This window comes from Fundulus heteroclitus, chromosome 3, assembly GCF_011125445.2.
Source record: "Fundulus heteroclitus isolate FHET01 chromosome 3, MU-UCD_Fhet_4.1, whole genome shotgun sequence".
In the NCBI taxonomy this organism is placed as follows: Eukaryota; Metazoa; Chordata; class Actinopteri; order Cyprinodontiformes; family Fundulidae; genus Fundulus; species Fundulus heteroclitus.
The window spans coordinates 22,737,541-22,757,105 of NC_046363.1; the positions used below are offsets into that span (position 1 = coordinate 22,737,541).

At 38.9% G+C, this 19,565-nt stretch overlaps 1 protein-coding gene across 2 annotated transcripts in view; it reads right to left on the reverse strand.

The window, feature by feature from the left end:
* The window catches only part of LOC105926286 (G patch domain-containing protein 8), a 61,832-nt gene extending 59,340 nt beyond the window's left edge, over positions 1–2,492 (reverse strand). The window contains exons 1-2 of one of the 2 annotated variants that reach the window (XM_036133231.1): positions 1,972–2,492; positions 1,597–1,847 (exon numbers count right to left, since the gene is read on the reverse strand). In XM_036133231.1, the coding sequence (XP_035989124.1) occupies positions 1,597–1,749 (153 nt within the window). In that variant the 5' untranslated portion in view covers positions 1,750–1,847; positions 1,972–2,492. Of the gene's footprint in view, positions 1–1,596; positions 1,851–1,971 lie in introns of both variants that reach the window. The other variant, XM_012862541.3, reaches the window with a different exon arrangement.
* Positions 2,493–19,565: the final 17,073 nt, after the last annotated feature.

Sequence of the window (19,565 nt, forward strand, 5' to 3'; positions counted from 1 at the left end):
CTTCTGAAGATTTGTACCACAGACCACACATGTGCTTGCATGCAGGGTTTTAGCGGCTAATATTCTCCACCAATGCAAAACAATTTTTTCTTTCTTGCACACATTTGATGAACAACTAAGACTTAAACAATAGACTCAAGGTAATTAGGCCCATTTTGGTCTGCTCAACTCATCTCCTTCTCACAGAAGTAATGTGATTTGATTCATTTCATTCCCAGAGGAGAGAAGAAAAAAAAACTGTACCGGACAATGACTTCATGCTTGGCTACACAATTTTTCTTTTTTCTTTTAAATAAAAATATTCTGGTCTCTCTCCCACCAAAAGAAATAAAAGGAAATGTTCTTTTATTACTCAGGAAAAGAAATTATCACATACGAGAAAAAAATATTCTCATCCACCCTGCGGCTGCATAAGACTGTTTCTGGGTCTGATGAGCTTTTTATTCCTATTTTTATCTTTCCTATCTTTAGTTAACTTGAGAAGCTTCTTGTTAGCACACATTTGCAGGGCTTCTGTAAGTTTTGTTTTTTTTACAGCAAAATTATATAGTTTTCAGAATTCTCCATGCTTGTTTAGCTAATTTTGAAATGCAAATACAAAAAGTAACTGTGACTTTATGACATATTTTTATACAGTGGTCTATTTAAGACTTAGCAAATTAAACTGAATACTTTTTAGATTATTATTATTATTCAAATTTATAAACAACACACATTATAAATAATGACTTGAACTTTATAACCTGTACCTAACATATATAATAACTTAGGCTAGTTAAACAGGACTCTAAATTGTTGTTTATTGACTCTGGCATGTAACATCAGTCCTAAAATGCCTAGGTTACCTAACTTCAATGCTTTCTGACAGTATACCTAAAAACGTTTACTGGGTTTCAGCTGGCTATCAGAATCAAACATTTCATGCAAAACCAAGCTAAACATACAGTTTGGTATGACAAAGCACTTAGTATGGTAATAATGTATAACAAGAACGTTTTAAATTTCATAATTATCATATGCGCAATAACAAACAATTATAGCAACATATATGAACAACTAAGCAACAACAATCCGATTTCAGGAGTATTTTACAACAAGCACAGTGCTTATTGTAAATAACAGAATCGATAGAAGAAGCAATGTGTGAAAAGATGTAACTTATTTTTATTTAAGTTCTCCTATAGAGAATCTAGACTTATTTAAAACGTTTTAAGGGCACAAATGAAGATTTCTGAATTTAGGAGGTTTGCGTTTTATGATCCAGGAGAAACCCTGCAATATGGGGCCTGCAAAAACTACAGGCTGTAAGGATGGATAGATAGATGGGCGGAGCTTTAAGACAATGGAACAGAGCATAAAGTAAGGAAATACAACTACCTTTCCATTTTCTATTTCATTTTTCTATGCTTCAGCTGGAAACCTTGCATTTGTCAATTTAGTCCCTACCATGACCCTTCCAGCTTTCAGACTTTCAATAAAAAACAACAACGCTTACTTACTTACTTTGAAGTACTTTACATGCTCAATTTAACAACTTGCTCCACAAGCAAGACAATGAAAACATGCTCATTTTTCTCACTCAGGACGCGCTCCTACCGGTGCGTCGCTGCTTCCTGTTGGACAGAGCGGTCCTCTGAAGACACCCTTGACGCGCCGAAAGTGTCCATTGCTCAGGTGAGTGGAGCTGATAACCAGGTAGTAACACGCACTGCACGCCATCCCGGGGGGACCTCGGGGTTTGGAGACCATTTAACGCGGAGCCAGTGGTTACTCCAGCCCCGATCCAAGATGCGGACGATACCCGGTCCTGCACGGGGGTGCTGCAGGTGTGAACGTCTCACTCCAGTCTTCTGATGAGAAGTGGAAAAAGAGGGGGAAATTAAACCGCTCTGTGGGATAGCTGCTTTTACTCCTTGAAGAAGGGGGGGGCATAAACAGAGTAGACTGAGAAACTAGTCTACCTTTACTTACCAAACTCTTCCGCTTTTAGTCTGCGTTTGGCATGCTGTCCGTCGGTCAGGCTGGGATAAAAGGGTGAGCGCCTGTGGAGTGGCAAAGGAAAGAAATGGATTCATCCAGTCACACGCTCTCTCTCTCTTTTTCTCTCTCTCTCTCCTCTTCACCCCTCCTCTCAAATCTAATGCCCAGTCCGCTGTCCAGTCCAGTAAAGTGTAGCCTATAGCTGCGACAGCTCGCAAATCGGACCTCTCAGTGAGGGTAGAAAAAAAAAAGCCAAGCAGAGACTCTCCGCAGGTGCGCAGTCCTCTCCACGGATGTCGGAGAGCAAAGAACGCAAAAAAATATCTGAGCCTTCTTGTCCAATTCCCCTCCGCTCCGTATTGATTGGCTTCACAATCAGCTGTCTTGTGAACGAAATTCTGCGATGCGTGGTGGGAAGGACGGTAAATCCATCCAGAGGAACAGCCCGGTAGTTATTATCGGGCTCCCGCGCAGGCAGGTTGAAGTGGTTCATTCTTTCTCCAAAACACACACACACACACACACACACACACACACACACACACACACACACACACACACACACACACACACACACACACACACACACACACACACACACACACTTCACAATCTCTCTCTCTCCTTTTCTCTCTCCAGTCAGTGTGTGTGCATGTGTGCGCTGCTCTGGTTCTGGATCTGATTCCTGTCTGCTGTATAATATGCAGCCCCGGTTGCAGCGTGGGTCCCTGGGATAGAGAGGGTTCACTCCACTCCACGCTGTGCTTGAGTAACTCGCAAACACACCTCCTTGCACACCCCGATTTCTTTCTTTGTTATGTGTTTTTCATTTTTCTTCACATCGCTTAACATCGCTCGTGCACACTGCTAAACTTTTTTTTCACCAATATCAGCTTTATGTTGAGTGGCACGCCTTTCAGTCTTCGGGAGCTTGATGCCCTCAATCAAAGTAAACGGCTCACACCTTTGGGAAACAAGATCACCGGATGGGGTGGGGGTGGGGTCTCACGTTGCTGCAGCCTTAGTGATGATAAAAGGGTCTTTTTTACTATCGGGTTGTGTCCAGAGCAGCTCGAAACCTTCTTCAGAAGAGTCTTCAGGTTGTCTTGGAGATGCTTGGAGCTGTTCACCCCAACGTGGTGCTGAAACTATGCAGCGGCGCATCGTGCAATTTCTGCAAGGGGTTAGGTGTTCTTTTGTGCTTACTTCAGCGGGCAGGAGTAAAGTTGTAAAACGTCCATTGCCATTTTACTTTTTTTATTTTGTCACTAATAGGATGAGAAGCTGAGAGCTTATACAGGTGGTACATGCGTTTAGCCCAGGTTACTTTGGTATGCCTAAATAACATCTGGTGTGACCGGCTGCCTTCAGAAGTCACCTATTTTAGTAAACAGAGTCCTTTTCATAAAATTTATTTTTAGTAGAAATGCATCTTCTGATGTGCATTTTCTGAGAGCATTATTGACAAGGCACTATCATTCATACCAAGGAAGAAACCAATTTGTGGCGATGTTTCAAGAAGTGTTAAGTTACAAAGCAAAGCAGTTTTGAGCATTTCACAGAACACTGATCCATCAAGAGAGTGGCACAACTGTAAACCAACTGAGATACGGCCATCCAACTAAACGGACAAGCCGGGTAAGGAAAGCATTAATCAATGAAGCACCCCAGGGACTCATGGTAACTCTGGAGGAGCTGCAGAGAGCCAAATCTCAGGTGACAGAATATGTTGATGAGACAGCTACTATTTGTGCACTTCACTAATCTATTGTTTTATACAGTAAAAAAAAGCCATTGTTGATACATACCTACAGGAATTCCAATTTCTTCTTTGACAGGAGCCAAGTGGGGCACCCAGCAAACATGTGTAAGAAGTTCCTCTTGCTTGATGAGAACAAACTAAAAAGTGTTAAATCTAAATATGAACCACCATGTGGCAGACAACCAGCACTGGGCATTACTCTGCACAGGCAATAGTTGTGGTAAATCATGAAGGTTAGACCATTGTGCTGGGGTAATGTTTTTTATCAACAGAGAGAGATAAGTTTGACAGAGTTAATAGGAAATAGATGGGACTAAATGGCACTAAATACAAAGGAATTTAGCACCATCTATCTTAGAGTCCATCCCAAAGGACTATTAGTGGGATACATAGACACTGTAATTCTCTAAAAGGGCTGATAGAGACAAACCCCAAAAGCCTTACAGATGTAATGGCATTGAAATGTGGTTCTAAAAAGTACTCTTCAGATCTTTATTTGTAAAAAAGAAATTCAAAACCAACTTTTCCTTTCACATTACCATTATGCACTGTTTTGTAATAATCTGGCATATGAAATCCTAACAACGTTTTTTGAAGTTCATGGTTTTAACATGACATGATCTAAATAGAAAAAAAAACATTAAGGGCTATAGATACTTTTGCAAGATACTACACTATATGTTTCTGGTTAGCACTGCTTGTAATTTATTATTAGATTCAAGAGTTATTTAAGGTTGAGGCACTTGTCACTTGCTGGGGAGATGCAATACATCTTCACAAAAATGCCAGACTCTGAGAGGCTACTCATCCTCCAACTTTCAACAGATTTAGCACAGCTATCAATTCAGCCTGAGAGTCTGTGAAAATGGGCCATATAGAGGCAAAATTAAAAACAGAAGAGTAAGCTGTGGATGTTCTTCGGCATCAAAACTGAACATTATCAGCAAGTCTTATTTATTTTACCGTTGTTAGATCAGATGCACTTTAAAACATTTGCCCTATCTTGGAACTTTGCTGCAAACATCTTATTCTCCAATAATCTTCATCTTTTGGTCAAGTTTTTCCTTCCCTTTACCTTGTCTAGCCTCTTATGCTGCAGTTTTTCTATGCATGCATCCATTGTCTATACCTGCTTATCCGTGCAGGGTCGTAGGGTGGGGGTTGGTGCCTGTCTCCAGTGGTCATTTGGCAGGAGGCAAGGTACAGACTGGAAAGGTTGCCAATCCATGACAGGGCAACACCAATTAACCTAAAATTCCTGTTTTTTGGACTGTGGGCAGAAACCAGAGTACCAGAGAGAACCCATGCGTGCACAGGAAGATCATGCGAATTCTATGCAGAAAGACCCCAGGTCAAAATTTTGCAGTTTTTCTAGTCTTTGACAAATTATGATCTGTTCCTTAAGGCCCAGCTTCTGCCACCTCTCACCATTCCAGATTGTGGGTTGTATCATTACATAAATAAGCCTCAGAGGGATGGTATTCAAAGCTGCCTTGCATCTTTGTGTTGATCCGATGTGGGGAGAAAGCAAGTGGTCATGCTGTTTTTAATCAGAAGAGGGTTGTTCCTTGTGGGATTTAAAAGTCTTGATGCAGTGCAGAAATTGAGTCATGCATGTATCAGTCCCTGATATTCATTATGCACAGGATTACTGCAAGAGTCATATCTCAATCTTACTTTGTATAAAGAGAATGTGAAAAGGTACTACTGGGTGATTAGCTCACATCAACTGTTACTGTAAGGGGGAAATTGCACACATTTTAATATTCCCATTAAATAGATGTCTAATATGATGAAAAAAGATATGAATGTATTATTTGATGAAGAACTACATTTATGGATGCATTTTTATGCAACACATTAATCTATTTTTTTCTAGGTTTGTCTGACGGGGATACTGACAGAAGATTTGAGGAAATTCTATTATATGTGCTGCTGGTAGGTAGCAAATCATTTTCTCAAAAAAATACATGAGATGTTTCCTTAAATTCATTACCTGTTCTTCCCTCTTGTTAAAAACCAAACACATATGATGTTCTTGCACCTGAAGTGGATGCCCCTTAGGTGCCCCCCGTAGGGGCTTACCGGAACTGGCCAGCTGTGCAAAGGTCCTAGATCAGCTCAGGATTTGCTTAGGGAATAATGTCTACCAGCTTGCCTGAGCACAGCTGAGAATCCCCGAGGACGAGGCTGAGAAATGCCTGGGATAAAGTTTCCTAGGCTCTTTGGGTTGCAAGAGCTCTCTGAAGATTGTTGTACTTTAAACCTCTGTTGATTTTTTTTTTACAGCAAATATCTCATATATCGATTTGAAGGGTGAATTGAAGTAATCACAGGTAATCACAGGTGAACATATTCTAAAATTATGTAATTTAATGTAATAATTAAGATGTTTTAAAATCAAAATTTGATTTCTGAAACTGTTCAATGGTATTTTCCAGTCAGAGCATTTAATACCTTTGTGGATTTAGGATTGAAACACATGGATTGAGGATAATAACAAAACTAATGAAAAACAAGACACAGTTTCAAACAAAAACAGGATAAAAAATTACTAACAGCAACTACATTGGTAATGTGAACTTCACAAAGTGCTGTAGAACAAAGGAAGAAAATAACCTAATCTGATGAATCCCATTTTGCTTTTCAAAATTTCTTAAGTTCCTTGCAAACTATTTACACTCCATAGACATGATTGTCTTCAAGATTTTATCTTTACAAATATGAATTTGAAAAGTGTGTTGTAATTTTATATTCATATTCCCTTCGTCAATATTGTTGAACAAACTTTTGCTTCAATCACGGTAGCAGGTCTTTATCAACTGTACGTCTCTACAAGCTTTTCTCATCCAGGTTCTGATATTTCTGCTCATTCTTGTTTGCAAAGTTGGTCAGGTTTGTCCATTTGGATGGGAAGCATTTGAATATCAGATATCAAGTCTTGTCATAGGTTGTCCACTGGATTTAAGTCTAGATTGACATGGTCATCCATACATGATTATATTCTGTTAATCTGATAGTTCTGCAGAAAGATGAACTTCTGCCCCAGACTTAAATCTTTTGCAGGCTCTAACATGCTTGGTTCAAGGATTGAGTTGTATTTAGCTCAATCTGTCTACTCATCTTCTCTAATAAGCTTCCCTATGACTCCAGCTTCAGGATGACTTTCTTTTAATAAAGGCTTTCCTTTTGCTTTTCTTGCACAAAGACCAGATTTATTGAATGCACAACTCATATTTATCCTGTCAACAGTCTCGCCCACCTCACCTATTGATCCTTCAGCTCCTATAGACTTGCGTAGACCTCTTGGCTTATTTTGTATTCCTTTGCCCAGTCTTTCAGTTCAGATCGTCAGCCATACTCGACAGATTTGTAGGTGGTCAGTGCTTTTAGTATTGTCAATACTTGGGATATTGTTTTACATTCTTATCCTTCAATATTCTCTATAGCTTTGTTCCTTGTCCGTTTAGTTATTTCCTAGGTCTTCATGTTGCTGTTTGTTCACTTATACTCTCACTAATTAATTGACATCAATGAAAATCTGTTGCCCCAGATTTTATTTAGATGGATCACACTAAACTAGGCTGAATACAAATGTATGCCTTTTTTTTTCAAGATTTTTAATTGTTAGAACAATTAAAGCCATCTATCCTTTTCTTACATTTTGCTAACTTTTGTTGGTCAGTAACATAACATCCTAATAAAATACACTGAAGTTTTTGTTTGTCAAGTGACATAATGTAGACAAAAAGTGAGATCTGTAAGCATGTGCTGCCTACGGCATCACAATTAAGTCTGCGTAGAGGAGAAGCCTGTGGGGGGCAGGATGTTGCTTTGGGCCATACTCTGCAAGAAAATGCCAGGTCCAGCCATTGAGGAGGATCTTACTTTGACTCATATCAGCTGTAACTAAACATTGTGCCTGACCAAAAGTACAAACTATCTGTAGAAAGACTATGGACAGCGGGGACTCCTTAAGCATGATGTGCCCTACAAAATGTTGAGCATCACACCAAGAATAAAGTGCTCATTTAGCCATCTCAATTCTCCAGAGTATAGAAAACGGATGGATATTTTGTCCTAACTAGAAAGAAAATCATTTTATACTTAGGTTTGCTTTCTGTTGGTTAAAAACAGTATGTTGCCCTCATGTCTTCTGAGATGTTTGTTCTCCAATGCTCTGTTTTTCCAAGATATATTTTAACAGGTCTTTCAAAATTCAGGCCAGCACTGCATCTATTTATCTACATCTCTAAGAATTTGCGTTATTTACATTATTGCAGGGTGATCAGTTTCGCGATGCCCCGCTGTTCAGTAGTTCTGAACTCTCCAACATCACGCTGTTACTGTAATTTACTCCTGCAGCCACAGGCTCACCCCTTCACTGATAAACTCAAAACAGCGCCCTAATGTCAGTGCCTGCAGATACGTTTTTACTGTAGCAGATGTCAGTTGGATGGAAAACAAACTTTTCCTTTTTATCCCCTATTTTACACAGAGGGAAAAACACTTCCCTCTCTCAAGAAAGACAAAACCAGTTCCACACAGGAAATTGCAAACAAACGTTTTTCCGACAAGTGTTTTATTTAACGTCTAATACACTTAAGCATTGCTAGATTATGTACTTTCTTTGTCGCAGAGCGCCTCTGAGGGCAGGGATTGTGTCCTGTGAATGCTGGTGATGCAAAAGACGACTCCAAAGATTCCTCGATGGTGATTGAAAAAAGGAGCTCCTTCGATAATGATGCTGTTAAACCGTCAGGGATCTGATAGCACACAGTATGAAGCCGTGCAACGTGCTGTTTTAATACCTGCTGGGTATGCTCTGTGTGTGTGTGTGTGTGTGTGTTTGTGTGTGTGTGTTTGCAGGAAGGAAAGGTGTGAGGGGGGGAGGGGGCTTATTTGCACTGATCATCCACTTAAGGGAAACTGTTGTGTATATTTTAAACACTCTAATTCCCTAAAGTACCACCCCTCTCCCTTTGCTCCCTCCTTGCTCCTGGTGCGTTCATTACTGTTAGAGCTGGAGTTAGACAGAAACACAGGAAAGAAAGAAAGAAAGAAAGAAAGAAAGAAAGAAAGAAAGAAAGAAAGAAAGAAAGACAGACAGACAGACACAGAAAGAAAGAAAGACAGAAATACATTTTTTTTGGTGGTATCTGTTTTCCCCAGTTGTTGCCTCTGGGTCTCCTTTTTTTCTCATAATCCTTTGGAATATTACACTTTTGGCTTTTATTGCTGTCTTCATGCGCAGTGAATGAAGTTGGCTCTGAATGCGTTATGATATTCTAGAAAAGGGTAAGTTGGTGAAAAACTAGAGAAGTTAGTTTCTGTTCCAAATCCACTGTAGCATTATGGTGAAAACACTACCTGAGAAGTACCACGCTCCTTGTGTGTGTGTGGGTGAAGTCTTACAAACAAATATTTCTGTAAAGGTCACATCAACAGGACCAGACTTCCACAGAGGGCACGGTTAAGGCGGATTTCTTCCGTGGATCACCACTGTACTGTACAGTTCGAAGGACAGCAGGGAAAATAGGTACTGAACATTTCCAAAGACGGTGTGAATTTCACACCCGATGTCTGTATTAACCTAAATCATCTAAACATGTGAACGAAAAGCGAAACAAAAAAGCCTTCAAATTATGTGGAATAAAGCGGAATGACACCGGGTATTTGTAATGTAATGAAGAGGCTTTTTGAAGTGCATTTGGTACATAAAAAGAGGAACTTTTTTTTGGTAATAACTTCAAGCTGTCCCCTTTATGTAGGAACTAAAGTCATGCATTGCTCAGCTGTGACTTTGTCTTAAAAAAGGCTCTTAGGGTTCCCTCTATGTACTCTGAGCTTCAGTTCTATTCATAGATGTTCTCCTGGATTCAAGTCTGGCGATTAACTGGGCAATCCAAACAGCTATATTTCCTTAATGCGCCCTCCTCTCATCTTCAAATTTTTTTATCAAGAATGTCCCATAACATTTCGCATATGTCCTTCCTCTAATTTAATGAAGTCTGCAAGTAACCAACACAATGGTGTTCCTTACTCCAAAAACTACTTGAAGTGTTTTTGGGTGATGCATGGTTCAGTTTCTCCTACAAACATGCTGTTTAAAATAACATTGAAAGAGCTAAATTGTGATTTCATCTGACCAGACCATACTCTCCTGGTATTCCACCAGCTTGTCACGTTTTCTTCTTGTGCAGTGTGTGCTCATAGAGTCAACATACCTTAAGGATTTTACTTGTATTAATTGTAATACATATGCCTACTAATTCCAGATATTTCTGAAGCTATCTGGAAGTGGCCTTTAGCATTTGGAAAACCTTTGTGATTATTTCTTTGAGTCTGTCGGTAATACTGTAAGGGCATAAAGATGTTTCCACTTTTGGATGATGGCCACAATGTTACTAACTTCAATATTCATTAAACTGTAACCATTTCCATCTGTATGTTTTCTTTACAATAAGGTTGTGAAAGAGCTCTTCACTTGTACCATTCATGAGATGCTGCTTATTCTTCTCTTCATGGGAGATTGGTTAGGACTCAACAAGCTGATATTAGTTGGTACCGATAGTGAACAGAATTGCTTCCTAAATACTGGCAGATTTCAGCTGTTTTTTTTTTTGGCTTTCTATGCCTTAAAGCTTTGGATAGCTGTGGTATTGATCAAAAATCTAGAAAAATAAATTAATAAAGAAAAAGCAATGAGAAACAGTACAATTTTCCTGATACTGTACATTAGAAATGTACACATTTCTTCAAAAATGTCAATACCCTGCTGTATGTCAACATAAAACTTAGTTTATAGAGCCAACGGTGACTCCATGATCCCATCATCTACAAGTGACTCTGACATTTTTCTGCACACAGAGAAACATGCGGGCATTTAATTTTTGATTAGTACATGTGCATTGGTCCGTACGAGCTCATGAAGATTTAGATTTACAGCTCAGCTGGTGCATTTGTCTCTGTTGGCATAAGAGTGTGCCATTTATGTCTAACTTATCTACATGAGGGTGCTCTCTGGTGCACTTTATGTTCATTTATATTTGAGTGGGCACCCCTGAGCAGGTTTCCATACGCGCGGGTGTGCGTACATGGACTGGCAAGAGTATAAAAATGCCACAAACTGTAGTGTCTGCACATGGGCATAGCTGTGCACAGCGCAGACTGGCACTGCAGATTGATGGGAGTGAAATATTCTTTAATCTAAATGTAAATGGAAGTGAAATTTACCGGTGGGTTCTATGTAATTACCAATGCACGATTTATTAGAGCTGTGTTTGTGTAAGGTAGAGAGGCAAAAAGAGAGAATATGACAGACAGAAAAAGGAGGGGAGAGTTTGGGGGTGAGTGGAGGTGAGGAAAAAAATATGAAGAGAACAAATGAGAGAGGGTGGCAGACATATTGGGATGAAAGAGTAAAAAAAAAAAAAATGGATGATTTATATTTAGTTATGGATACACAGTGAAGGCGTGTGGGTGCAGACTGCAAAGCGAGAGGGAAGTGGAAAATGAGAAGACAAAATTGACACGAAGAGGAAAGGAGCTCTGAATATGATTCCTCCCAGATAAAGCAGTGAGGAGACAGGGGGGGGGGAGGGGGAGGGGGGGGGGGACCAGAGTGGTGTGAAGGACCCGGCTGCCGGAGCTAAAAACCTAGCCTCTGAAGTGGACCCAATCTTGTGAGCGGTGGTCAATTTGTCACTCTTTTCTGAATTCTGTCCTGTTTTGATCCCTGCATGCCCTGGAGTTACAAAAAAGAAAGGAATCATCGAGTTGCATTTTTAGGAACGCGACACACAATCATGAATATGCAGAGAACGTGTGTATCTTTTATATGTGTCCGTTTCTCTTTTTAGTCTGCCTGGATTTGCATGGGTTTGCTAAAACTCCCTCTGCCGCATTCCAGTGGGGTGTGAATCACGGTGAAGTTTTAATGCACTTTGACAGAAGTTCATTTCATATCTCAAAACCCCCTGTCCACCTTCACCTCGTTCTTTCACTCCCACACCTCTCTGCTGCCCCACCACCTCCCTCAGGCTTGTTCCCTGCAGCCTAATTAGCATATCTGACCTACCTAGAGTTTAGAAAGACAGGAATTATTTAAGTGTATTATGTTCCCACAGTTTCTTCCATAATGACTTATATCCTTTTCACATAATGACTTGCAAAGTCTTATGTAACTGTGATCAATATTTTTATGTTTATGCGTGGATGTGGAATTCAATTTTTTTTTATCAATAGCACCAATTCACAAGAAATATAATGTCAAGACATGACAAGACAAACAGCTTATGTCCAAACTAATACAATCCACTCAAACAGATCTTTGTGTTCAGATAAATACATACTCATTTATCATTTGATAAATACATACTCAATTTAGTTTAATTAATTTATAATGTCAATTGAAGTTTCAGCTTCAATTGACACTTCAGCTGCAGTTAAATGAAATCCAGCCGGTTGCACTGAGACTTTGCAGAAATCCCTCATTCTGAACGAAAGGCTACGAACAAAGAAAGGAGCAATTCCCATTTAACAGGAAAATACATTCAGCGGAACCAGGGTAAGTACTGTATGAGGTCCTATCTGCTTTGACCCACTTGGGATCGAGATAATGGGGCAGGCAAACAAAAAAAAACAAACAAACAATGAAACAAAACTAGAACAGCAAAAACAAAACAAAAAAAAAAAAAACAGTAGCACTGGTCTAGGATTACTTTTTATAGGGGAATAAGAGTGTGACTTTTTTATGTTGCTGCTCCTCCAGTATTTTTTGGTTGAAAATATGTCCATTTATATTTATTGATACCTGGAATATTATGTCTAAATGTAAAATAGTCTAAAAGTAAACCTATAGTTGATGTTTAAATTGTGTTTGAAATGTTTGTTAAAGTTTGTTAGCTGATTTTTATGACTATGAATATACCAGTGAAATTAGCTAGAATCAAACTCAGGAGCTCTCCCGTCTTGAGCTGATGATCGACACACTTCACACAAAAGCTTTGTAAGGTTTTCCTTATTTCTCTGTTGTTTTTGTTGTCATTCCTACAGTCTCGACTGACTTTTTTTCACATACAAACTAAACTCCTTTCATCATCTACCTTGGAGACATCCGGTCAGTGCTGCGTCACCTCTGTTACTCAGAAGGTTCAGAGGTTCTGCCACCGAATGAGACACATGATGAAGAACCTATTTATTTTCATGAAAGCACTCTCACTTTGGCTTCCTCTGATATCCAGAAAGAGTCAGTGCATGGCCTGTGTGGCGTCCACACCTTTTAAATTCCCTACCAACTCTTGAATGGGCTTTGCTTCACAATCCTCCTGATGTTGTAATCATCTCTATGGGTTGTGCATACATTATACTTCCACTCAACTTTCCATTAATACGCCTAGTTTCAGCTTCTCTAGGATTGACCTTTAGCAGCTTACCCTCCTTGCAGAGAGTGTGAATTACTGTGTCCTGGACAATTGTCAGTCTTCCCGATGATTGTGCCGACCATAACATAACAGTAGACAAACAGATTACATTCAAATTCTGTATAACAAGATTCCCTTTTTAAATTGAATTACTGAAAGAAATGTTACATTTTGTGGTGATATTCTGATTCAATGAAAAACACCAACATTTTTCATTGCGATTGAAAGGAAGTGGTCTTCAAGTTTACGTTTATGCGTTTGGCTTTTCTGCTTGATTTATAAACGTTGCCTTTCTCAGGGATTTTACATTTTTTATCTTTGCCCACACCACAAAACATAAAGGTTTTAAGTTGAGCTAGAATAGAGAACGTTGCCTCAATATTGAAATTTAGTCATTGTCTGGTCTTTAGCCCCCTCAACAGATTTCGGATGGAAATAGTGTCAAAGTTTTTGAATGGACAAAAAATAATGTTTTGTTTAAATGCCGCCCAAAGTTCATTATGCTCACAATATTCTCATCCGTATTCCACCTTCTATCATCCTTTTAATACCTTGTTTATCATATTCACTGCATGTTGATTCAGTAGATCTACTTTTTCAGCTCCGCAATCTTTTTAAAAAAAATGCTTCTTCTGTTTGTATTAAACTTTTTAGACTGTATCTGAATCTCAGTGCTAGGCAACAGATACAGTTTGGTCATGGGCTTTCTGATTCATTCAGAAGGGTTCTGGGAAACACATTCAGCTAATTTTTAGTCAAACAGGCGAGCACGCTCGAGAGTCCTTACATCTACACTTATTGTACTTCAAAGAAATGGCAGAAAGGATTAAATTTGGTGCTAGAAAGAGAGCGCAGGCTTTCGGCAGCCCTACATCAGTGATTGTGGAGGAGGAGGGAAGGAAAATAGAGCTGAAATGATAGAAAGGAGGAGAGCTATCATTGTGCTCCAAGCTGATTTGAAGGAGTCCTTTTTTGGCCTGGCTTCATGCCCTTGTTCTGTTGGCTGCCAGCCATGGCGAGCAGCGCCTAGTAGGGTCAAAGAAGGTTAGGTCATGTGTATCGCAGAAGCAGTTAAAGATCCACTTGGCAGCAAATGGCAAACTCGGCAGTGAAGGTCACACGTACACCGCCTTGTGGAGCACGATGGGCAGCGTGTGGAAAGAAAGAGAAAGGAGCCAGACAGGAGAATGGGGGTGGGGTAGCCAAGACATAAACATCTTTCACTGTATTTCTCTTTTTAACTACAGAGGGAGATTTGCAAGTGATGCAAGTGGGATATAGGGGCTGACTTTGCTTGTAGTAAGATATAGCCCACACAAGAGCTTTATAGTGTGGTTCTTGTGCTAGAAAGCAGAGACGCCAAGCAAACAAACAGCAGCTGCTTCTCTATTCATTGCATCCTCTCTTCCATCCAGCTGTTCACAAATACCCCTTAATCTCTGAAAAGGATCATAATTCCCAGAGAATTAAGCACAGTGGTGTACAGTATCTGCAGCTCAGCCCTGGTGTGTGTCGTTCTGGTAGTGAGAGCTTTGGAGCCAGTAGACTGGCACTGTGACCCGTCTCAGTTTGCTTTAATCTAATCAGTCTCCTCAACTTCCTAATACGCTGATTTTCCCAACAGTATGCTCCACTGGGACAGCTTCTGCTTTTATCTGTTGCACGGCTGTTTACTGATCAGGGGTCAGCAAATGGCCTCGACTTCTGTAGGAGAAAACCAAAGCTACATCACAGCACATTACATTCAGAGTCAAGGTGATTAATGTGCAGCTAGGGTATACAATTTTGTGTTTATTTCAGTCCCGAAGTGTGTGTGTGTGTGTGTGTGTGTGTTTGTTATAATGTGCTCGGCTTGCTCTGTCAACTAGACTTTAATCTAATCTGGTAGCCAGGCCGGCCATGGTGACCTGTAATGATTTAGTGCTGACCTCAGCTCTCTAACTCAATATACTCTTTTCTACTCAGCTGTAGGGTGCATATGTCTGTGTTTAAATGGGTATATATACCGTGCTTTCCAAAAGTATTTATACCACATTAACAGATACACATTTTGTCACATTGCAGTCTTAAGCCTGTATGCATTTTGTGTAGAACTTTAAGTGACTGACAATGGAGAGAAATGTAATCCAATAATATTATTGCAAGCAAATAAAGAGTTTGATAGTTTTAATTTTGGATAGCTGTGATAGTAATTTACCATCTTCATTTTTGAGGTTTGATATTTTTTCAGATTAGATTTTTTTTAATTGTTTTCTGGAAGCTAAGTTTTACTTTGCTTTCTATTCAAAGTGCTTGTTACAGATTGCATTTTCCACTTTTCATGTTTCCACACATCTGGGGGCGGGGCTTCCTCTGAGGGATGGAGCAAAGACGCAAATCTTCACATCGTGGATGTCAGCAATTGCATTTCCACTGGTCAGTTTGCAGCAAGCGCACACGTTTCTATTGGTCAGCATGAACACAAAGTGAGAAGGATTTCTATCGGTATGTGCTAGCTCATGTAAACAACAGCCCAGGGTGTTTCTCTAAGAACACAAGGAATAGAGCATGTTTGATTATGTCTTCTTTCCCAGTGTTTCGATGAGTGGCCCTGTTTTATTCGGGAATATGTTTATTGTCACATTTATAAAGGTTAAAATAAGAAGAAAATGCTAATTTGGGAATATAAAATACACATGATTAGTAAGGAGGAAGTGTCAGTACCAACTCGAGTTTTATTCTAACTAATGAGCTAAAATTTTCACTTTTGGTCATAAAAAGCTTTATTGAAGGAACAGTGTGTAACTAATTTGGCTTTTTATTAGCAAAATCAAGTATTGCTTTCATACATACATATTTTGCTAAAGTCTAATAACAGTCACATTAAAAATGAAAGTGCCCTCATAGCGTAGAATGAGTTGTTTAAAAATACATGGTGGTGGTGCAACCCATGAAAGACACCATGTTGTGCCGCCATTTTTAATTACAGTAGCCGGAAGGGGGAAAACTTGTTAGACCTTTGCGTTTTCCCTGTATATGAACACGTCTTGTCAGTGGTGGAGTATAAAACAAGCAAAGGCGACCGTAGATTGTTCTATTTGCCATTTTCTGTTAAAATGGAGGACTATCCATACTCTTTGCCCAGCAAAAGGGAAGATAAATTAACCAAGAAAAGAAAAAGAAGTAATACCTGAGAGAAAACGAGAGTCTACATCAGCGTAGCTTTTAGCTTGTGGAGACGATCCATGATGGAGGTGGGATTCAAAATGGATACGGAGGTTGCAGGCTTACTGCTGGATAGATAAGTTAATTCAATATAACAGTGAAGTTTATTTGTCTACCACGCGACTCCAATGATGCTATCTTTTTCTCTCCTTTTCCTCTCCTCTATTTTTGTCACCTTTTCTCCCTTTTACCATTTTGTCTCATCCTTTTCCCTTCCTTTTTTCTCTTCTACCTTCTTGTTTTTGTGTCCACTGAATGTGAAGTAGTCCCAGACTAAAATTTAATAAAGCTTTTTGCATATATAGATCAAACGGAGCACTGTGGCAAAAGCAGTAATGCTCGACTTGTGAAGGTAAAATCTGTTGGGCTCTCTTTGTCATTAAGACAGCAATTCTTAATGCTGCCCTGCCAAACAGTAAACTTAAGGGGGAAAAAAAAGGATTTTGACATTATCACATTTATTCCGTAGAAGTTATTACACACTTAGTGCGAGGCACCAGAGCGCACTTCTCTGTCATTTGTAATCCATTTAGCGCACCACTAGATGGAACTAAATCTTAAACACTGGGGCTTTAAGTAAATAGTCGTGTTTTATCACCTTATTTAACTTTTTCAGAATTCTGCTGCCGGTGAAGCATGATTGTCTCCTAAGAAATTACAACCTTTGCTTTTTCTTATGAAGTGTTTTCGTTTCAATTGACAAATAGTAGATTATGACTGGTTTTAGTGTTTTACAGTTGATTAATTCCTTTCATTATTCATTAAAGAGGACATATCATGTCTTTAAATCCTTCTTCTCCACATTGAAATCATTCAATTGTGGTCTATAAAACGTGGAACTGTAATGCCTTGGTCTGAATTTCTCGTTATTGTCCCATGTTTCCCTCTTTTACCCCTGTTCTGAGGTGCGTCTGACAGCAACATGTTTTGTTGTGATCTATTTAAATCAAAAGGAGGCCCCTCACCCCCTGAGCTAAAAAAAAGTGGGTCTTTCATAATATGTCCCCTTTAAGTTTGCACTGGATCTGTAGCCAGGAAATGTTTAAAGAATTATTTTGCATAAAACAAAATTACCAACCTGCATCTGCCTAGATTTGTTACTTTACAACTGCATGATACATTGACAATAACTACAAAACAAATAACTGCAAAAAAAGTTTTTGGTCTATTATCACCACATAAACTCACACCATATGATGAAATATTTTTAGTAAAAATTGTATTTTAGTGGAATAACAGAAAAACTAAAAAAAAAAACAATCATCTGAGAAGTACATGGAAGTACATTAATTGTAGTCATAAGAAAATATTAATATAATTTTTAAAAGTAAAACAAGATGAAGAGACAATAGAGTAGTCGATGGCAGGACCCGAGGGTGCAGAGGATCACTAGGAGCTTTTGAAACACTGCATCCAAACCTGAAACTGTGGTCTCTCCTTCTGCAAAGCTGTCTGCATAAAACAATAAAAAATGAAAAATAAAAAATATTAAAGAGCTCACACTCCACTAAATTAGGTTTACATGAAAAGCCCATATTGCGGCTACATTTGTGTACACTTTATGGACATGTAAGAGTGAAAGTGCTCTGTTTGTTAATTAAGGGCCCTACATAAAATTTAAATTTCCATAGTAAATTTGTATATTTTATGTTCTGGTCCTTGCAGTTACCCACCACGTGTACTAAAGTAAAACAGTTTCAGCCGCTACAAACAGATAACAGGTAGCAGAAAATGTCTGTGTGACTTGCGAGATTAGGCTGCAGGTACTGGGGAGAGTACACTGCAACTTCCCGCTGAGCCTGCAGCCACCGTGGCCCATTGACAGTGCTGTGATGCTCCAAAACCTCTGGAGGAAATTTCAAAGAAGGCAAACTCTTGATGAAATGGCTACATAGATGAAGTGTTAAACTAATTTTCTCACTATAACACATCTTAAAACTACATTTTGTGACCTCTTATTATGGGTATATACTGTGACCAACACTTCTGCACTCACCTAATCATTTGCTCCTGTTGGAGCAGTTTGCTGAAGGACGCATCGAAGCAAACTCTTTGCTCCACCTTTCAGAGGAAGCCCCGACCTGGGAGGTATAGAGACAGAAAGCACAGAATATGTAATCTGTAAAAAGTGTTTTGACAAAAAAAAAAAATTGTAAATCTGTCTCCCCAAAAAATGAGAAAAAAATCAAATCTGAAAAACAGCAAACTGCAAAAATGTAGGTTTTGTATACACACTGTAAATCACTCAAAAACTTTATTGAGAGGTTTTTCAAAGTTCCATTTCTGAAGCAATTTTTTCAATGTTTCATTGTAGTTGCTTGCTATAATGGAGCAAATTTCTCCGTCTGTAAGTGACCACCACATAGTAGTGCAGGTGGCATAACAAGGACAACATACAGTGTATGAGTACAAGTGTGGTATATCATGTATTCAACCCTTTAGCTTGATATCCTTAAATTAAATGCAATATAACCAATTGCCAAAAAGCATTAATCAGACAAGCAGCCATGAGCATCAGGATAACTCTGGAGGAGCTGCAGAGATCCATATCTCAAGATGTTTACTCCCCAAATGTTGTCCAAAGACAGAAATAAAGACATTTTCGATGCAATTTAATTTAATTGCAGTTTATTAAACATGTAACAGCCTTGGTAAAGTTAATAAAACATATAATATATATATATATATATATATATATATATATATATATATATATATATATATATATATATATATATAAAAACACACACATATTCAAGTGTAAAAGTGAGCTCTATTTGTGGCTTGTCACAAACCTAGTAGGGTAAACAGCATGCATTTGCCATGTTTTATTTTACTTTTTACTATCATATAAAATTCCAATAAAACATTGTTACTAAAGTTTGTGGTTGTAATTTCAGAAAATGTGTAAAAAATAGGGATGTGGATATGTTTGCAACGGACTGTAAGAGCAATTATTTTATGTCTAAACCATCAAAATTAACATAAAGAGGTGGAGAATGTGGAAGTGATTCATCATGCCACCTCCACACTGACTCTGTGACCCCGTACTTATTCACATAAATATGTTCATGCAAAAGCAAATGTCAGGCGGGCCGACTCTTATCCTCCAGCTGTCTTTTTATCCCTCTTCTTTTTGACCTTCATTTTGAGTTTATGGGAGTAACCTCCAATCCTATAAACTAGGCACTGTC